Source organism: Sceloporus undulatus, chromosome 2 (genome assembly GCF_019175285.1).
Source record: "Sceloporus undulatus isolate JIND9_A2432 ecotype Alabama chromosome 2, SceUnd_v1.1, whole genome shotgun sequence".
NCBI classification, from domain to species: domain Eukaryota; kingdom Metazoa; phylum Chordata; class Lepidosauria; order Squamata; family Phrynosomatidae; genus Sceloporus; species Sceloporus undulatus.
The window spans coordinates 125,300,380-125,321,623 of record NC_056523.1 but is presented as its reverse complement, the minus strand read 5'-3'; the positions used below and the strand labels follow the sequence as shown (position 1 = coordinate 125,321,623).

The following is a 21,244-nucleotide window of genomic DNA, read 5'->3' as shown; positions in this document are numbered from 1 at the left end:
TAATTGACATTTAAAAAAAAAAAGACCGGCTAGTGGGAATGACAAGGGTGCCAAAAAAGACATGCATGCAAGGAATAAGGAAATAATTTGCTTCCATAGTGAGAACTATGAATCGACTTGAATCGATCAGTGACCTAGTGTCGATGTGAATTACAAACTGGATTAAATGCAAGTGGGAATGGGCCCTAAGATTAGGCATTTCTAGAGGGCTTCAGTTAACCGAGTTTTACTGAGATAATTATAGATGTTAAGAATACAACACAGCAACTCCCTTGTATGACTTGCATGGCAATTACAAAGAGGACTTGCACAAATTGCTGGTATTGTACTCTGGCCTTTTGTTTGGGTCAGATTATATTTTATAATCTGTTATTCATTTTAACCAACCTGAATAGCTTTGCTGCTGTTCCCTATTGATCTTGTGTGCCCTCTCCACCTCTAGGTCCCTATCTTGGGAAACTGACCCTCGCTGCTGACTGGCCACATATCCCTCATGCCGCTTGGACTAGGCCGTCGGAAGAAGGCCCCACCACTGGTGGAGAATGAAGAAGCTGAGCCCGTACGCAGTGGCCTGGGTGGAGTGGGGTTAGGCAGTGTTGGCAGTGTGGCAGCACTTCAGCCTGGTCTTCCCCCTCCACCAGCAAGCCTCCGTCCTCGGCTGGTTTTCCACACTCAGCTGGCCCACGGAAGTCCTACTGGTCGGATTGAGGGCTTTACAAATGTCAAAGAACTGTACAGTAAAATTGCCGAGGCCTTTAAAATCTCACCAGCTGAGGTACGCACAATGTTTGCAGTCCCTGGCACTATCACATGAAACTGTCAATAACAAGATTGCAGTAGTTTTAAGTGACCCTGAAAAGAGAAATTTCATACAGCCCTCACCCTCACAATAGTTTTAAGTCTACAGATTTCCCTTGTCTTCTTTGTTTGCTAATACTTTGACTGAAAGCCCTCCCCCCTCTACCCTCACTGCCCCTTTGATCTTTCTACTTCCCCCTTGGGGACAGGACCACTTTTGGGAGTTATTGGGTTAGAGGATTGCATTGCTATCACCCCCTCCAGATGCTGGGGGGATATACAGCGGGCCCTTCCCTTATGTGGAGGATCCGTTCCAGAATCCGTGTAAGGGGGAATCCGCGTATGCTCATGCCCCATTGCAAACTATGGGACACGCTTGTGACAAGGGGCAGCGTGCGCACCATGGCTGCACGGGCTATTTCTTTAGTTCTCGTGCGGCTTCAGCGTAAGCTTGAAGCCATGTATAGTGTGCCTACATATGGCATGGGCGCACTGTACCCCCATTTTTACTCTCTGCCCCTACTTCCCATATTTGGAAATTATGGGAATTTTTATCCCCAAATATCCATCATGCCCTCTCTCCCAAAAATCTTTTAAGGACTGCTGACCATTTTGCAGCTTTGAGGAGCTGACTTTTTTACCCACATCAAAAAATTGCCAACAGTACCATCATGACAGGAGGAGCTTCAGAAATGCTCCAAATACAGTAAAATGGCATATAATTCATAACACCAATGTGTTCAGTGTGCCATGGGCCATTTTGGAATAATTTTTGGGCTACTCAACTTTGGGCTAGATGGGACCCATGAGAGTGCAAAAACAGTCATGGGGATTGAATGGGATCTTCATGCTGCTTGTTGCCCACCTCTGGGCTAGAGAAATGCCTGGGTATTTAAATTAGGGGCAGTAACTCAAAGTATCCACATCCCTTACTTTATGAATTTCAGAGCAGCCACATTATGTACTTACAGAAGTCTGTAGCATCAATAGCTCATGCTTTCTTGATTCTTCTTAGGTGATGTTCTGCACCTTAAATACCCACAAAGTGGACATGGATAAGCTGTTGGGTGGCCAGATTGGCCTGGAAGATTTCATCTTTGCCCACACAAAGGGCCAGAGGAAGGAGGTTGAAGTGTTCAAGTCTGAGGAAGCTCTGGGTCTGACCATCACGGACAATGGTGCTGGCTATGCTTTCATCAAGGTAGGATTGGATAGCCCCATCTTACACTGCGTTGTCTCTTCTCTTGGGTGTTTGCATGCTGCTGAGAGGGGAATTCTGCCTGTGGGACTTTTTAAACATTTAAATTATTGTTGTCCTCTATGTTGCATGCACTGTTTCTCCTAATTTGACAACTTGAGAAACACAATTTTACAACTCCACACTGCCCCACTTAACTTTTACAATACTATTTTTGAAAAGTGTTTACCACTAATCCTCATTCAATGATCCTGCCCACATTGGAATGAGGATCCCAACTCCAGTAATTCCTAGCAAAGGTCAATTACTCTTCATCCCACTCTCTTTCTAGTATGGCTGAGAAGGCTCTTTTCCTTTCCTAGTGATTCCACAACACATGAGTGGACTTGCTGAAGAGTTTTCCTGCATGAAATGTGAAAATCAGGGCACTCTGTTTCTTAATGCTATAAAACAGACTTTGGAAACGTTGACTCTCAGATGCTTTGTACTGTAACTCCCATAATCTCTTACTATTAGTCAGGCTTGTTGGGATATCTGGAGGTCCTATACCTCCCAGAGGTCCAATGATTAAGACATCTCTGGTGTAAATAGGTAAATCCGACTACATCAAGTAGCCTGGAATAGCTGGACAATTCAGGTTTGTTTAATTTAGAAAAATGATGATTAAACAGAGTTATAAATGTTAAGGTGCTATGGAAGAACTAGACAATTTTGCCCACGCCTTTCCTTTTTAACAATACTAGCGCTTTTGATCACCCAGTGAAATTAATTGGCAACAAATTCATGAGACAAAAGAAAATGTACATGGATAACTTATTTAATTTGCTGGAGTGAGATGATATGATTGCCTTAAAATGGAATTATTGGTACATTGACTCATAGCTAGTAGCCATGATAGGTAAATGGAAGCTCTTAGGTATTAAGGCAATGTACCTCTGTTTTACAGGCTCTGAAGAGATGTCTTGTTAGCCACTGTGGGGAACAGGATGCTAGATGAGGTAGATTTTTGCTGTGAACCAACAGTGCTGCTCCTTATTCAGAAGAGGCATGAAATGGCATAGTTTTGAATATATATTCAATATTTATTTCTGTTCTTCATAGAAAAAATGTTGTAGAAGCTATATGTTGCTAGAACTGGAGAGGGCAACCTAGGCCACTCATCTTGATCAGTTCAGACCTCTGGCAAATATAATATCCCACTATCATGAGATAAAGGGGGGAGTTGAGAAAGAAACATTTTTGTTGTTATTTATGATTACAAAAGTAAAGATTGACAGAGAAAGGAGGAGAGAAAGGAGGAAATCATGCCCTATGAGGAATGACTTAGGGAGCTGGGGATGTTTAGCCTGTAAAAGAGAAGGCTAAGAGGTGATATGATAGCTCTGTTTAAATATTTGAAGGGATGTCATATTGAGGAGGGAGCTAGCTAGTTTTCTTCTGCTCCAGAGACTAGGACCCGGAGCAATGGATGCAAGCTACAGGAAAAGAGATTCTGCCTCAACATTAGGAGGAACTTCCTGACAGTAAAGGCTGTTCAACAGTGGAACAAACTCCCTCGGAGTGTAGTGGAGTCTCCTTTGGAAGTCTTTAAGCAGAGGCTGGATGCCTCTGTTGGGGATGGTTTGATTGAGATTTCCTGCATGGCAGGGGGTTGGACTGGATGGCCCTTGCAATCTCTTCCAACTCTATGATTGTATGAGAGACTTTTCAACTTTTGGCTTCATCCCCACCTAGTCATGCTACCCTGAACAAATTATCCATGAGCAGCCCTTCCTCTCTACTTGTGAGGAAGCTTGCTTTACTGGAATCTTAATCCACTTCAGTCTTACTAATTACCTCCTGTACAACTGGTGCATAAGTCAAGAAATGGTTTGAAAATACAGTGGGCCCTCTCCATACACAGGGATTCATTCCGGATCCCTCCATGTATGGGGAAAATGCGTAAAATCAAACCCCATTGGCTGCAATGGGGGAGCGCTTCCGTGTTCGGTGCAATGTGTGCACCATGGGCACATACATGCCTGGCGGCTTGATCTTCTGTGTAAGGTTAAAGCCATGTATGGTGTGCCGGCGTATGGCGCAGGCGCGCTATACTGAAGTCCATTCTTTTTTCACACATCTGGGCATATTAAAGAGTATTGCAAGAGTGTTGCATGAGATTGCAACACTCATTCTGCACACATGTCTGCTGCATTAGGAGTATTGAAAACAGCTGCAGCAAAGTCATCTAAGAAAACAGCACTAAATTTCATCCCAGAAGTAGAGGCATTGTTTCACTGTGGGCCCACATGTCCTTGCTTTCTGGAAATAAGTGGTGGCCCTGGGATTGGTTTTACATACTTTCTTTCCAGTCAGAGCAGTTGGAATCTCATCATAATCTGTGTTTTCCCAGGGAGGTATAAAGGGACCCCAGAGCTAGTTACAGGGAGACCAGACCTGTGGGCAGAGAAGAAAGTCTACACATGGTGACAGACCATGTTGTAATCCATAAGCAATTGCAGCACTTCATGCAGAGTTCATCTGCCTTTCAGTCCTAGAGGGAATATATGTGCTACAGGATGATATGAGGGAGAAGCATGGCCCAGCATAACCCCTCAGTGTGTATTACTAGTTCTTTACATAAGCAGCTTTAGATCTTTTCACCATTGCCTAAGCAGACCTCATAAAACAAACAGTCTATACAACTTCTATACAACCATTATTGTCCAGTTGCTTTGGTTTCGGCAGCAGTGAAATACTTCTTCTGAGCAAAACACTCTGCCTGGTTCCAATCTCCTCCCCTTCCTCTTCCTTTGTTTCTCTGCTTGGGGTTAATCAGGAATCACTTGTAACTGCTTTCCATACTTAATCCATTGAGGTCTTATTCAGGTTTTGTGCCTACTTTGAATCAGCAGGTTATTTAGTAAGTAACACCTGAACAGGACCGTATCAGGGATTATACCACTCACTGATGTGTACAATACACACAAACTATAGATTTCTTTCATGTTCAGTTTATAGTCACAGGTACTTCTCTGCAAAAACTTATTTAACATAAAGAACAGGAATGCTCTAGCCTTTTTAGTATATAGGTAGAAACTTGGGTCAAGATAATATATACGGGCCTACATAAGGTCTAGTGCTGTACTTTGGGTAAGATGTATACGTTATCTGGTGGCGCAGAAGTATTGTTCTCTTCCCAGACTGCTGCCAGGGATATGATTTTGCTTGCTTGTGTGGGGTGGGGTTATTCTTCCCTGCAAGGTATTTGGCAATTAATTCTTCTGGAAACAGGATGTTAGACTGGTTGTGCCACTGTTCACTTGCACCAGTGAGTCAATTAGAAATAGAAGCATAATTATGATTCATGGTTTTCATGAAAGAGTTGCAGGGTCAGCATTGAAGCAAACAGGCTGTGCAATGTCTGTCCATGATTTTGTGTTGTGGTTGGGCCCTGTGTGAAAATGGGTAGAAGGGACTGAGGTGTTTAAATTCTCAATGTTGAACTTAGTTTCTTGATAACCTTTGATTGGACGCCTGACAAAAGAGTAAGTCTCCACATAGAGAAGGGGGAAGTGATGCAGGCAGAAGAGTCACCAAAGGTTTAGTCTTGGTTTTCCCATGGGCTATTTATAACCACATATTAGAAAACTATTCAATAGATATAGAACTCCTTCAAATTACTTTATGTATCCTGAACTTTAGTATGTCTCTCTCACAAACATGTATGTGCCCACAAAATTCCTTTTCCTGAAGACAAGCTGTCAGCTAACAACCACACAGGGAGGGGTCTGGAATGGCTGAATGAACCACTTCCTCCACTACCATCATGTTTCCTTTTTGATGACATTGCTTTTGAAACTTTCAAGGTAGGAACCGCCTGGGATCAGAAAATCACTGGGCTTGCATAATGACTACTCACATCTGTTTTTGGCAGAGAATCAAGGAAGGGAGTGTTATTGACCGGATTCAAGTAATCAACGTGGGAGACATGATAGAGTCCATCAATGGCCAGAGTCTTATTGGTTGCCGGCACTATGAAGTCGCCAAAATGCTCAAGGACTTGCCCAAAGGCCGCACTTTTGCACTGAAACTCACTGAGCCCCGGAAAGCTTTTGGTAAGTGTATCCTACAGCTGTATGTGAACTATAAGTCTGAGTCTTCCTTTCCAGTAAATATTAGCTCCAGACTCATCCCAAACTTCAGGAGAGAAAAGCAGCCAGTTTGAAGGAGGGAAGCTGAAAATAATCTGTTTCTGAAATTATGATTTTGCCAATCTAGTAGTGCTCATTCTTTCCTTTCCAAACAGTGTGTTTGGTCAGTATTTGGAGATGAGAGAGATAGAAGCTTGTTAATTCTGGGACATCTTTTAATCACATGCCAGTTTTTGGTTAATAGTGACCTTGAGTACCTGGCCAACATGTAAAGTGCCTTCAGTTGCTCAGCAGTTGCCCACTCAACAATAAAAAGGCAATCTCTGTTTTAAAATATAGAAGAGGTGTGTAATTTTTTAAAATCCCAAGACAAACTTAAATCTTGATGTAATTGGTTTTTTTTAAAAAAAATGTGATAGGTACAGCATTGCACATAGAAAACAAAGAAATTAGTTTGTAGGTTCATGTTCTAGCTTATTGAACCAGAGCAAAGATCTTTCCACTAACAGCATTTTAGCCAGTTATTGTTAAACATAATGCTGTAGGTTTTCTGTTTTGGCAGTAAGGATTTGACTTTGACTGTTGTGCTAAATATTGAAATTGAGTATCATTTCGCCAAAGAAGGCTGTGCATCTCAGAACTCTGTCTAGTGGCAGTTTAAACATTTTAATTTTAATGTATTTCTCTCCTAATCATTATCTTTCAGGACATCACTCATTGCCATAGTTAACAGATTCTTGTTTTTCACTTTTTTGGCTAACATAGCATATTGAATGTTGGGGGCATTTCATACGCAGATGGATGATTCCTCTAAGCAAGGAGACTATTTAAACACTTCACAAGTATCTAGTTCAATAAGTGAAAGTTGACAAATGGTGTGTGTTGGGATTCTCTGTTGGTTTACTGGCACATTGTAAACTAAACTTCGGCAGAGTTAGATAGGGTTGTAATTTTGCTTTCATCTTGCCATTAAAAATGTGGACTGCATGTGTGACTCCTCCTTAGCCCTTTTTGGGAACTTGAGATTCCCCCTGAACTCTTCTGCCTCCCAATTTTAGAGAGCTCAAAAATGATAATTGCTGCTTCTGGAAATCTCCACAGCAGTAGTTTACAGTAAGACAGAGCCTAATTAAAATTAGGATCATCTAAGCCATTGTATTTCCCATCACCATGTATGGATCTGAGAGCCTGACAGTGAAGAGGGCTGATAGAAGAAGAGTCAACTCATTTGAAATGTGGTGCTGGAGAAGAATGCTGAGGATACCATAGATAAGCAAAAAGACAAACAGATGGGTCCTAGAACAGATCAAGGCTGAGCTCTTCCTGGAAGCTAAGATGACTAATTGAGGCTGTCATACTTCAGCCACACACAAGAAGATATGACTCACTTGCAAAGACAATAATGGTAGGAAAGATATGGTGCAGCAGAAAGAGAGGAAGAGTGTATATTAGATGGATGGACTCAATCAAGGAGGCCTTGGCCTTGAGTTTGCAGGACCTGAGCTGAATGAGTGAGGATAGGGTCTTGAAGACATGTCATTTATGGGATTGCCATGAATTGAAGCTGACTCAAAGGTGGTTAACAACAAGACAGAGGTTTAGTGTGTATGGGATGTTTCAATCCCCGTCCCCCCCCCCCCCCGGCCATCCAAATCAGATATGGATTTACAGTCATAATTTTGGGAGAAAAATGCAGCCCTCAACCAAATTTAAGGAGGACAAAATTTACCCCTGGACACACCTAATTTGCCCACCCCAACATACTGTATCTAAACATACACAGTAGTATGTGTGTATGCACATGTGTGTGAGCGTCTAGGAAACAACAAATCTTAAAGTATGTGTGGAGAACCTTTTCTCAAGGGATATAGTCTGTTGGACGATAGTCTATTGAAGGATGTATGCAGAAGATTTGGGGCAAGGAGAACAGCCCTCTTACCCATTTTACCTAGTTGCTTACCTGGGCACATACTTACCCTTGCCAGAGATGTTTTGCTAATCATTTACAGAGCTTTTAAAAATAGGCTCAGGCTGCTTACCTGGCCCTTTTGAGGGAGTAGAATGCATTTTAACATAAGGGGTGGGATGAGACTGTGATCTTTTGCTTTGCCAATTCCTTCTCAGAAATGGATAGGACAGTAAGTAGGTCTGACTGTATGCTGTCATACCATATCATGCTGTATTGAAAGACCACAAGATGTAGTCCAGAATTCAGAGATCTCCTTTCTAAAAATCTATTCATTTTTAAAAAGCAAGTTTCTAGCACTCTCACAATGTAGCCCTTTCGGCTCCATTGCCAATGTGTGGATAATGCCTGCTGACGTTTGAAATTAGACGGGAGATAACATGAGGGAATGCTTGGGAGCTCATCATCCCTTCTTTTCCCAGCACTGCACAATTGCCAAAACCAGAATAAATAATACAAAATATTTGGCAGTTTTGTTTGCTTAATTTATAGAGCTGTTTTTCTTGACACAGAATCTGAACTGTGTGAGTTCAGAGTTTTTACCGTGTGTGTGTGTGTTTGGAAAGGCTAAACATAGTCCTGAAAATCAGGCTGTCTCCAGCTGAGTGTTGTGCTGTTAATAGACCAGCAGATGCTGCTACTGCGCCACCACATTGGCCACAGAAGTGGACATCTTGGCATTCTGCAAAAGATCAGCTGTAGACTCAGGCCTGAGGGACAGCTGTCGGTAATGGGTATAATTTACATATTGTTTTCATGAGCATGATGAAAGTTCAGACTAAAATTGGGAGAAAAATCACTGATGTTCTTTACAGTATATGTTAATCTGTATATGTTAAGTATATGTTACATTATATTTTCAACAATATGTTAAACATTGATGCATTTTTCGGTAAAATTCTTCCTAAGGGTTTTGAGCTTCATATTACTTTCTTCTCTTTATCACTTTTTAGCCATATTTATTTCCAAAGTGTTACATCAACTCTCTTTTAACAGATGCATGCAAATTCAGAATTCTAATAGGACTCTCTGCCCTACAGTACCTGCATGAAACACCACTGCATACGACTATCCAACCTGATGGCAGAGGGACATATATTATGTGCTGTGAAGGGGCTTTCTTTTGCTTTCCACAGTACATTAATAATATTCATGTTGTGCATATGACAGCCTATATGTATGGAAACTCCTTTCGAGGCAGCAGGCCTGTGATTCAGCTAAGACACAGTTTTGCTTGATTTATAAATAGTACAGCAGCTTCTCTCACCAGCAGAGGTCAGGATAGTACCAAGCAGCAAGCTTTCTGCATCCTTAAGCCAGAACTCAGTTCTGAGCCTAGAAAGGGGAAGGCTTGCACACGTGCCCTCTTCAGGAAACAGGCAAGGTCAGCCTTGGAGGAAGAAGGTGAAGCAGTTTGCTTCAGGCAATACCAGAAGGAGGGAGATATGAATGCTGAAATTGGGATCTCAACAGTGCAGCAAGTCTTAAAGTGTTGGCTTTGGCCTTAGCAGCAGAGGGCATCATTTTGCCTCAGCTTCAAGTAACAAAATCTCTTAAAATGGCAGTGTGAACAGACTTTCCAAAAGGGCCTTTATAGCTATTCAGTAAGGCTTTTTCATCCATCCAAGCTTCTAAACATAGGCTCACCATATTTGCTGTGCCTGTTACCATGTCTGGTGAGCACACTTTCTCAGGAGTGTGTGTGTGTGTGTTCATTCGTTTGTGTTTGGGTATTGTTGCTTGGAGGTGCACGCAGGAACTGTTCTACAACAATGTAAGTGTCCTCACTTGCCTCTGCCTTACCCAGCAAAGCCAGCCAAAACTGATATGGCCTTGTTTCTTTATTCAGAAGCTTTGTTAAGTCTCTAAGGAAGGGATTCTGCATTTGGCCAATACTGTACTGGAAGGCCATATAAGCAACGACATGCAGGAAGGAATAACCTGGAAATAGTGACCAGGTTTCCCAGAGGAGATATGAGGAAGTGAGGTATGTGAAGGAAGACTAGGAGCTGGACTGCCCCAGCCTTTGAGTGATGGTATGTTCAGGAAGCTATGTGCTGAGGGCCAGTGCAAAGTTCTGTCCACTTCAGTATCTCTTGCAGGATTACTCTGGTGATAATAGCTGAGTTCTGGGCAGGACTGAACTCCTTATTTTGGACAATCTTGTGTTGTTGTATTTCTGTATCCCTGATGTGTCAAGCTGGTCACTATCTAGGATGTCCTTGAATCCTGGGGCAAAGCCCACTGTAGAGTCTGTACTGGTCTACTTAGTAGAGAGAGGTTTGCTGCATAAATGTGTCATTGCGTAGCTACAAATCCAAAAATTCAGTGTTCTATTATTCATAATGCTTCCTCTCGCTACCCGGAATAAACCTCACAAGTTTCAATTTCTAAATGTATTGCATTCCCTCCTGTTTGCACTTCAGCTTATCCATCATGTCTGTCTGCCTCTGCCACTACAAATTCCTTCCTCCTTGAGTGACTCATTGGACAGTTCTGGGAAGGAGGATAATTTTCCACTTTCCAAGTTATTTCCTCCTTAGGTTTGGCTGTTGTGTGAGCCCCCTGCCTCCTTTAATCGCTAGGGGTGGATTAATACTTGTTAGTGCTTTGGGATGGCAGTGCTGATTTCCTTCTCTCCGTGTGGATACTCCAATGTGGATATTGATGTTTTTGGCTTTGCTCACCATCCTGGAGAGAGAGAGAGAGACATGCACACATACCCAAGCAAACAGCTTTTCAGTAGAACCACTTTTCTTGATAGGTGTTTTGAACCAGTCTGGGATTTCCCTATATATTTTTCCTTTATATATTTTCTAAATTCTTTAAACTGCCTTTCTAATAATATGTTCATTGAAATGTTTGTTTTGTTCCAGTTTCCCATACCACAAAAAAGCATGTCATACAAAAATCAAATCAAAACCTACCAGATCTAACAAATTTTCATTTCTCGGGTATATCAATTCCTGCACCCACTCTAAACTACATGCATGATAATATAGTTTCAGATCCAGCACGGATAAGCCCCCATTTTCTGTAATGTCGATTATTACATTCCATTTTATCCTTACTTTCCTCCCCACCCATATAAATTTAGATAATTCTTGTTTCCATTTAGTAAATACCAAATCATTTAGTATAATTGGGAGATTCTGAAATAGATAACAATAGTTTAGGCAGTATGTTCATTTTTAAAAGTGCAATTTCCCCCATTAACAACAAATATAGTTTTGACAATTTTTCCAATTTCTTTTTCACTTCTTGCCATATTGGTTTATAGTTGTTGTCAAAAAGTTTGGAAAGTTTTTTTTGTTAGGTGTATACCAAGGTATTTTCTTTTCTTTTGAATTTGTATTCCACTTATTTCTTGAAGTGTCTTTTGTTTTGTTTTTTGTCATATTTAATGTTAAAAGCGCTGATTTACTTTTGTTTATTTTATACCCTGCACATTGAACAAATTCATTTATAACTTCCAATGTCTTAGGCACCCCTTTCAGTGGGTCTTCAATGATAAAAACTATATCATCTGCATAGGTTCGTATTTTAAACTCTCTTCCTCTTTTCTTAGCCCCTTTCATTTGCTTATTTTCTTATATTATTGCATAATATTTCAAGGCCATAATAAAAAGGAGGGGAGATAGGGAGCAGCCCTGTCTGGTTCCCTTAGTAATTTTACATGTTTTTGTTTTCCCCCATTAATTATTACAGTGCGCCCGCGCCATACGCAGTCTTGAGAGTATGCGCTCAAGCCGCGGGAGCGTGTGGGGGGGAAGGGGCGGCGTGTCCCATTCAATTGAATGGGGGCACACGACTGTGGTGCTGCCACACCACCGTGCACGAGCCCCATTGTTTCCAATGGGGCTTGAGCATAGGCAGAATTCGCCTTACATGGTGGGATCTGGAACGGATCCCCTGCATAAGGAGAGGGCCGACTGTATTTTGGCTTCCTGTTGATCATATATCTTAGTGATGGTGAACCTTTTAGGGGCTGAGTGCCCAAACTGCAACTCAAACCCCACTTATTTATTGCAAAGTGCCATGTCCCTCTGGCTTTCTAGAGGGCTCCGAGTGCCACCTCTGGCACGCATAGGTTCACCATCACTGATATATCTGTTTTATCCAATTTACAATCTTATCCTCAAAATTTAATTTTTCCAATAGATAAATCATAAATTGCCAATGCAGGATATCGAAGGCTTTTTCTGCGTCCAAAAAGAGAAATGCCACTTCTGTCCCTGGACTTTTATCATAATATTCAATTAAGTCTATTATAATTCTTGTATTTTCTTTTACATGTCTTTCAGGGAAGAAACCACATTGATCTTGTTGAATCCAATTTTTTAGTATCTTTCTCATTCTTTTTGCTATTATACTCGTCAGAATTTTATAATCAGAATTTAGTAGGGAGATTGGTCTATAATTCTTTGTTAATGTATGATCTTTAACTTTTTTAGGTATTAGTCCTATACTTGTTTCTTTCCATGTTTCAGGTATTCCCTTCTTATTTATATCATTGAATGTTTTTTGTAATGGCTCCATTAATATTTCTTTAAATTTTTTATAGTAGCTCATTGAGAATCCATCGGGTCCTGGAGCCTTTCTGTTTTTTACCTTGTCAATAGCTTCACTAATTTTTTTCTATAGAGATATCTTTATTTATCATTTCCTGTATTTCTTTGTTTTCTTCCAATTCTTTTATATTATTTAAACATTCTACTATCTTCCCTTTGTGTTGATTCTCTTCATTTATTTCTTTATATAACTCCTTATAATATTCAAGAAATATTCTCTTTATGTCATTTTGTTCTGTATATTTTTTTCTCCTTCTTGTATCTCCACTATCAAGCTTTTTTCTTTTTTCTTCTTCTGACTTTATATGCTAAAAATTTCTCTGCTTTGTTTCCTCCTTCAAATTGTTTTTGTTTGACATATTTTAGTTTTTTGCTTATTTTTTCTGTTATTTTGTTATTCAGTTGTTTTTTCAAGAGATTTAATCCATTTTTAATTTTTTTTTACTATTTGGATTTTCCCTCAGTCTTTCTTCTTGTCTATGTATTTTCTTTGAGATTTCTTCTATTTCTTTTTTCTTTGTTTTATTCTTTTCTGAACTTTGTTTTATTCTTTTTTAATCAGAAATCCCCTCATATATGTTTTTGATGCATCCCATATAGTTATCATTTCAAGTTCATCACTCATATTCTCTTTGAAATACCATTTTAATCCTTCTTTGAGTTGTTTGCATATGTTTCGTAGGCTACAACAAAGCATTTGATTGTATAGATTACGAAAAGCTATGGAACACACTCAGAGTCATGGGGGTGCCACTACATCTGATAGTCCTGATGAGGAGTCTGTATCAAGGACAAGAGGCCACCAGAACAGAATTTTGGGAAACAAAATGGTTCCCAGTAGGCAAAGAGGCCAGACAAGGCTGCATCCAGTCACCCTACTTGTGCTGAAGACATAATAAGAAAAGCAGAATTAGAATCAGAAAAAGGAGGAATTACGATAGAAAGAATCATAGAATCATAGAATCATAGAGTTGGAAGAGACCACTAGGGCCATCCAGTCCAACCCCCTGCCATGCAGGAAATCCAAATCAAAACATCCCTGACAGATGGCCATCCAGCCTCTGTTTAAAGACCTCCAAGGAAGGGAGGTCCGAGGGAGTGCATTCCATTGTCGAACAGCCCTAACTGTCAGGAAGTTCCTCCTAATGTTCAGGTGGAATCTCTTTTCCTGCAGCTTGCATCCATTGTTCCGGGTCCTGTTCTCTGGAGCAGCAGAAAACAAGCTTGCTCCCTCTTCAATATGACATCCCTTCAAATATTTAAACAGGGCGATCATATCACCTCTTAACCTTCTTTTCTCCAGGCTAAACATCCCCAAGTCGTTCCTCATAGGGCATGGTTTCCAGACCTTTCACCATTTTTGTCACCCTCCTCTGGACACGCTCCAGTTTCTCAATGTTCTTTCTGAATTGTGGCGCCCAGAACTGGACACAATATTCCAGGTGGGGCCTGACCAGAGCAGAATATAGTGGCACTATTACTTCCCTTGATCTAGACACTATACTTCTATTGATGCAGCCTAAAATAGCATTGGCCTTTTTAGCTGCCGCATCACACTGTTCACTCATGTTCAACTTGTGGTCTACTTGGACTCCTAGATCCCTTTCACACGTAGTTTCATTCAGCCAGGTGTCACCCATCCTATATCTGTGCATTTTATTTTTCCGCCCTAAGTGCAATACCTTACATTTCTCCGTGTTGAATTTCATTTTGTTAGCTTTGGCCCAGCTTTCTAGTCTATTCAGGTCATTTTGAATCTTGATTCTGTCCTCTGGGGTATTAGCTATTCCCCCTAATTTGGTATCATCTGCAAATTTGATAAGTATTCCCCCAATTTTGTCCTCCAAGTCATTGATAAAGATGTTGAATAGAATTGGCCCGAGGACAGAGGCCTGTGGGACCCCACTGGTCACTTTTCTCCAGGATGAAAAGGAGCCATTGTTGAGCACCCTTTGGGTTCGGCCTGTCAACCAATTACAGATCCATTGAACAGTTCCTTTGTCTAGCCCACATTTTACAAGCTTTTTTGCAAGAATGTCATGGGGAACTTTGTCAAAGGCCTTACTGAAATCAAGATATACTATATCCATAGCATTCCCTTCATCTACCAAGCTGGTAATTTTATCAAAGAAAGAGATCAGGTTTGTCTGGCATGACTTGTTTCTCTGAAACCCATGTTGACTCTTTGTGATTATGGCATTGCCTTCTAGATGTTCACAGACTCTCTGTTTAATGATCTGCTCCAGAATCTTTCCTAGTACTGATGTCAGACTAACTGGACGATAATTGTTGGGATCCTCTTTTTTCCCCTTTTTGAAGATGGGGACAACGTTTGCCCTCCGCCAGTCTGATGGGATCTCTCCTGTTTTCCAGGAGTTTTCAAAGATTATTGCCAATGGCTCCGATATTACATTTGCCAGTTCTTTTAATACCCTTGGATGGAGTTCATCTGGTCCCGGAGACTTAAATTCATTTAGATTAATAAGGTTTTCCTCTACTATCTCTTTACTTATTCTGTACTGAAATGCCCCTATCCTGTCCTCTGCTCCATTATCCTCAGGTTGAGCACCCTTTGCCTTTTCTGAGAAGACTGAGGCAAAGAAGGTGTTGAGTAATTCTGCCTTTTCTTTGTCTTCTGTTAGCATTTTGCCATCTTCTCCACGCAGTGGCCCTACCGTTTCCTTCTTCTTCCTTTTGCTGCGGACATATCCCAAAAAGCCCTTTTTGTTGTTCTTAACCTCTCTAGCAAGCCTGAGTTCATTCTGTGCCTTAGCTTTTCTGACTTTACCCCTACACATGCCTGCTATTTCTTTGAATTCCTTTTTTGTGATTTCCCCCTTTTTCCATTTCTTATACATGTTCCGTTTCAAACTTAGCTCGGTTGAAAGTTCCTTAGTCATCCATCCTGGTTTCTTGAGACACCTCCCGTTTTTCTTTCTCACTGGAACTGTTTGAAATTGTGCCTTCAGTATCTCCCTTTTGAGAAAGTCCCATCCGTCCTGAACTCCTTTATCTTTTAGTATTTCTGACCATGGAATTGCCCTCAATACTTGTCTAAGTTTACTGAAATCCGCTCTCCTATAGTCTAGAATGCGTGTCTGACTATGCCTGGCTTCTCCTTTCCACTGTATTACAAACTCCAGGAGAACATGGTCACTTCCACCTAATGATCCCACCACTTGCACCCCATTAACCAAGTCATCCTTGTTGGTTAGGATCAGATCTAAAATAGCTGACCCCCTTGTTGCCTCTTCCACCTTTTGGACCATGAAATTGTCTTCCAGGCAAGTGAGGAATTTGCTAGGCCTTGAGGATTTTGCTGAGTTTGACTTCCAACAAATATCAGGATAGTTGAAGTCGCCCATCACTACTACATCTCTCTTTTCTGACTGTGTGGTCATCTGTTCTAGAAAGATATCATCCAATTCCTCAGTCTGACTTGGGGGTCTGTAGTAGACTCCCACCGTAACATCCTTGTTGTTTCCCTCCGCTTTAATTTTTACCCAGATGCTCTCCACCTGGCTTCCATGATTGATGTCCTGGATCTCTTCACTGGTGTAAATATCTCTGACATATAGTGCTATTCCTCCTCCTTTCTTGTTTGGCCTATTTCTCTTTAAAAGGTTATACCCCTCTATTTCCACATTAATAACCTAAGATATGCAGACGACACCATAATATTAGCAGAAGACATTCAGGAATTGGAGCAGTTAACAAAGAAGGTCAAAAATGAAAGTGCAAAGGCAGGTCTGATGCTGAACATAAAGAAAACAAAAACAATGACAACAAAAAATACACAAATTCAAACTAGACAACAGGTAAATTGAAATAATTAAAGAATTCCCATATCTAGAATCAAACATTGACCAGAATAGAGACTGCAGTCAAGAAATAAAAAGAAGACTAAGGCCCAGTACAGACCAGCACTTTGGGCTGGCTGGGGGTCGGAGTCGGGGCGTAGCATCTGTACGACGCAAGCCCCAACTCCGCCCAGGGCACCATGATGCCATGCACTGGTCCACTGCACATGGAATCATGGTGCTTCTCCGGCGCCATGGCTCCTTTTCGTGGATCCTTTTCGCGCCCTGGAAAGGCCAGATCATGACCGTGGCGTGTGGTTTCCCTGGCCCCAGTCCAGCTGAAGAAGGGGCAGCCTCTAAGAATGAGAAGGGCAGCTATAAAAGAACGAAAAGATGCTGAAGAGCAAAGACATACAACTGAACACTAAAGTAAGAATCATCCAGACCATTGTATTCACAGTTACCATGTACGGATGCGAGATCTGGACAGTGAAGGAAGCAGACAAAAAGAAAATCAACTTATTAAAAATGTGGTGCTGGAGAAGAGTGCTTAGGATACTGTGGACAGCCAAGAAGACAAACAAATGGGTTCTTGGAACAGATCAGACCAGAGCTCTCCTTGGAAGCTAAGATGATCAAGTTCAGACTATCATATTTTATTGACATAATGAAAAGGCACGGATCACTAGAAAAAACAATAATGCTGGGAAAGGTAGAGAGTAGAAGAAAGAGAGGAAGATCACAAACCAGATGGAGAGACTTGATCAGCAGGGTTATGGACAAGGGCTTGCTGGATCTGGGCAAGGCAGTGGAGGAAAGGAATTCTTGGAGATGTCTTATCCACAGGGTTGCCATGAGTCCGAACCAACTCAAGGGCAGCTAACAACAACAGATGTTGTAAGCAAATGAAGAGCTGGAAGCTGACCAGAATTGTGATTAAAGGCAAAATGACAGTCAGAGTGGGATTCAGACCAACTTAAAACTAGCCAGCTCCAAGTTCTTGGTGCATCTCAGTCAGCTGGGAGGATTATAGCTGCTGCATGCCTCCAGCAGGACCAGCAACTTATCTGTGGGTTTACAGGTTGTGGTTGGGCTAGAGAGACAACAGTTTGTGTTTGACCATCTCTGTGTAGATTGTGACTAGGCACATACTGTTATCCTATGGCCTTCCTGCTGTAGAGCTCCCCTTCTTAGAAATCCACAAATAAGATTTCCACCCATGATGTAAGACTACTTAGTGTCTTGCCTTATAACTGCCAGATTCCATCCTTCACCACCAGCATTCCTTTCCTTTTGTTTGACACCCAATATCTTGGGCAGAGTAGCAGAGGAATATTGTGGAGCATCTGCTGCAAGGAATACAATACTTCTTATGGAGCTCTAACAGAGCACCATCTTGGAGTCCACCATGGGCTGTCTAGCTGAGCAGTCTCTATCTTCATACAACTGGAGGGACAGTCCTAGGACTTTTCCTAGATTAATCAAATTGGGTTCCAAGTTGGATGTTTTCTTGCTATGGAAAGCAACACATTTCCCCTTCCTCTAGTTCTGTCAGTGTGCCTTGGTGCTACCCCAGCAACACTTTTTTCTTTTTGTTCCTCTTCATAGGCTCTTTGTTTTTATGATGAATGCATGGTCTGCATTGATGTGCCCCTGCAATCTTTACTCTTCCCCACTACTCCCTTTGGTTAGCATTTTTTCTTGGGGCTCATCATTCTTCAGTAAGCGGGAGATTTTCAGTAAAAAGTGTTGCAACTTGTTGTTGGTTGTACATCCAGCTAAGTCTAAAGGCAGAGCCAGCCAAGAAAATCATGAGAGGTGTTTTTGCTCAGTTGGGATTGCACTAGTCATGGAATTTCTTCCTATCATGTAGCGAATAGCACAGATGGGAAACCTAACAAGAACTGGTCCAGGAACATCTGGGGCTGCTACCTGCTTTCTCTGCCAGATTGGATAGAATAACCAGACATTTTATTTGCACTGCTTTTGTCCATGCCTTCTTGACCCTACCATAAGAAGCTATAAGGAGACTCTAACCCACTGCAAAGGTTCATTTAGGATCTGTATATAACAGTGGGATGTTGGCTACACCAAGCAGTAGAATTACACCTGGGTGAATGTCTGTCCCGTACCCCACACATTATGTGCACACTAAACGCTTCTACATAAAAATTACTGGTTGGAAAGAAGTCTGTGGAAAACCTTCTGCCCTGGATGTGCCTGTCTTCAAGAACTGAGAGAGCCTAATATTTGTGGCCAAGTATTTGAAAGTTTATGCAGAGAAGGAGACCTCATTCTGTGCACCCCTCCCAGAGGTTGTGCAGCCCTTGTGTGAATCTCCCTCAGGATAGTAGTAGGCAATGAGGCAGCATTCTGGTTGTCAAGGTTGGCTGGAGCTGGCTTATGATGTCCTAAGTCCAACCCAAGCTCATCTTAAGGGACAGTCTTCTTGTCAGGGTTCAGCCTTTCCTGCTTTTACACCTAGCACAGCAATGGCCTATAATATGCTAGCTTGCATTTGGAGGATTCTGGTATGCTGGAGATCTGTGTGGGTATGGGCATGTTGGAGGGGCAGGGAGCCAGGCAACTGCTGTTGGGGATGATGCCAGGAGGCTGTGAGTTGATAGTTTTCATTTCTTTTCTCTGTATGTCTCTGAAAAATTGGGTATAGTATATCCTAGCTTATTGACAATGCAGCTGGGTCTGTTAGGTTCCACTGGCACTATTGAGTGAAAACCCACTGCCTACTGCAGGGTCTGTGCAGAGCTCCTTTCCCTCCTTCCTTATAGCTTCTGCCCTATGTGATGAGCTGCTTGGGAAGGCTCATAGGACAGTAACTTCATTTCTTCACTCATGTAAGGGATAAGATACTGAATTCCTGTTCTTGCAGTTTGCTTATCAATATGTAAAATGTCTCTCAGAAATATTACTTTTTCTCAGCCGGAATTACAAGAAGTCAGCCTTCACCAGTCTCGCTAATGACACCTTCCCCTTGGGAGTGGTGGGTTGCTCTCTGGGATAGCTTGATGATTTGTGATCACTCAAGGTGGCAACCTGTCCACCATTAGGCAGAGGGGAACAGCTGTGAATGAACTCCTCAGCCATTTCTCCAGACCCTTGTAGTATCCACCTGTCCCCAGGTGCAGTGAAGGACAGTGTCTCACCACCAGTGTTGACGTAAAATATCACTCCTAGTCTGTTTTACCTCTATACATGGAAATGGGGAAGGATCATCTTGTTCTTTGTCTTAGGTAACAAAATGCTTTGGGCCAACCCTACCTGTAGATGACAGCAAGAAAAGACACACAATCAGCCTACTGGCCATTCTTGCTATAGGATATCCTCAGGAGGAAAACCCCATGGATGTGATTATAGGCTACATTGCAACATAGTGTGCATAAATAAGCAAAAGGCATATGCCTTCTTGATGTGTGGAACAAAGTGGCAGCTGCTTGGGACCAGTGTATCTCAGTACACAATCAAGCAGTTTCTATGTGAGACAAGCCAAGGTGAGCTGTCACGTGGCAAAACCAGAAGCAAGTTGTTTCTGTCACATTAATGCATTGACAACATCACACTATGCCATTTCTCTCTTTTATCTAGGCTTAAGAGAGGGCTACATAGGAAGGGCTGTACTTCCATGGTGGAGCACTTGCTTTGCATGCAAATGGTCCTGGGTTCAGTCTCTGGCATTTTCAGGGTTATCTGAAACCTTAAAGAATTGTAGTCTGTGTAACTAGGGGTGGAGAAACTGGTGCCCTCTAAATGGTTTCAACAACAATCCCCATACACCTCAACCAACATACTGGTGGTCAGGGGTTACAAGAGTAGTTCAAAATTCATGAAGGACACCAGACTAACTACCTTGGTATGACTAGGCATAGCACAGCTTTCATACGGTCTTATGAAAGTGTGAGGAAACAGAGGGAACTTACTGGCCTCTTCAAATGAGAGCATGGTCTCATCCAGATATGGACTTGCTCTTTGGCCTGTTACTGACAGCCAAAATAAAGCTGCTTTGAGTCACAGTGGAGGTATGGTGTTTCAATGATGCATGCGTCCTAAGAGTCCAGAAGTCACACCAAAGCCAAGCTCCAGCCCTAAGGACTGGAATGTGGCTTTGGTGTGGCTTCTGGACTCTTAGGACGCATGCATCATTGAAACACTATACCTCCACTGTGACTCGAAGCAGCTTTATTTTGGCTGTCTGTAACAAGCCATACTGACATAAAAATGACGCAACATAGTGCCTCATTGTGTGCAGGCAAGTTTAACAAAGCACACAGCAAGTCTCATTTGTAGACTTTCTTTATAAATGAAGAGCAAGTTGTATGAGGAATGGGCGCCAAGCCTTCACTCTGTAACTGTTAATAGCCTCTTCTTCTGGAATCTCTGTTTACATATTTCTTACATTTTAAGGTTCTTAGCTTGCTTGTAGCTACACGGAGAGTGCTTCTTGCCATTGTTCCAACACATTTGCCCCAGCTTTGGTAAGCCAAACATTTATTTTTCTCTTCTGACAATTAACTTTTTTTTTTTTCATTAAAAGGACTGTGAGGACCTTTAAATTAAAATACCTGTTATAACCTGGAGCTTTGAGATAGCCTTCTGCAGACTTCCCTTGGAAGTTTATCTGGCACTTTCTAAATGTGCGCAGTTGTTGTAGAGATCACATCTGCCTCATAAGATGGCAAACTAAATGATTTGAAACACTGTGATAAAGTGCTGATGGCTCATCCCAGCTACATTCCTAGAATAGTGCATTTTCCCAATCACAA

At 41.8% G+C, this 21,244-nt stretch overlaps 1 protein-coding gene across 2 annotated transcripts in view; it reads left to right on the top strand.

The window, feature by feature from the left end:
* GIPC1 (GIPC PDZ domain containing family member 1) overlaps nt 1-21,244 on the top strand; it is a 46,413-nt gene that overhangs the window by 15,496 nt on the left and 9,673 nt on the right. For both annotated transcript variants that reach the window (XM_042454104.1, XM_042454103.1), the window contains exons 2-4: nt 443-775; nt 1,814-1,999; nt 5,913-6,093. In XM_042454104.1, coding sequence (XP_042310038.1) covers nt 494-775; nt 1,814-1,999; nt 5,913-6,093 — 649 coding nt within the window. In that variant the 5' untranslated portion in view covers nt 443-493. The remainder of the gene's footprint in view (nt 1-442; nt 776-1,813; nt 2,000-5,912; nt 6,094-21,244) is intronic.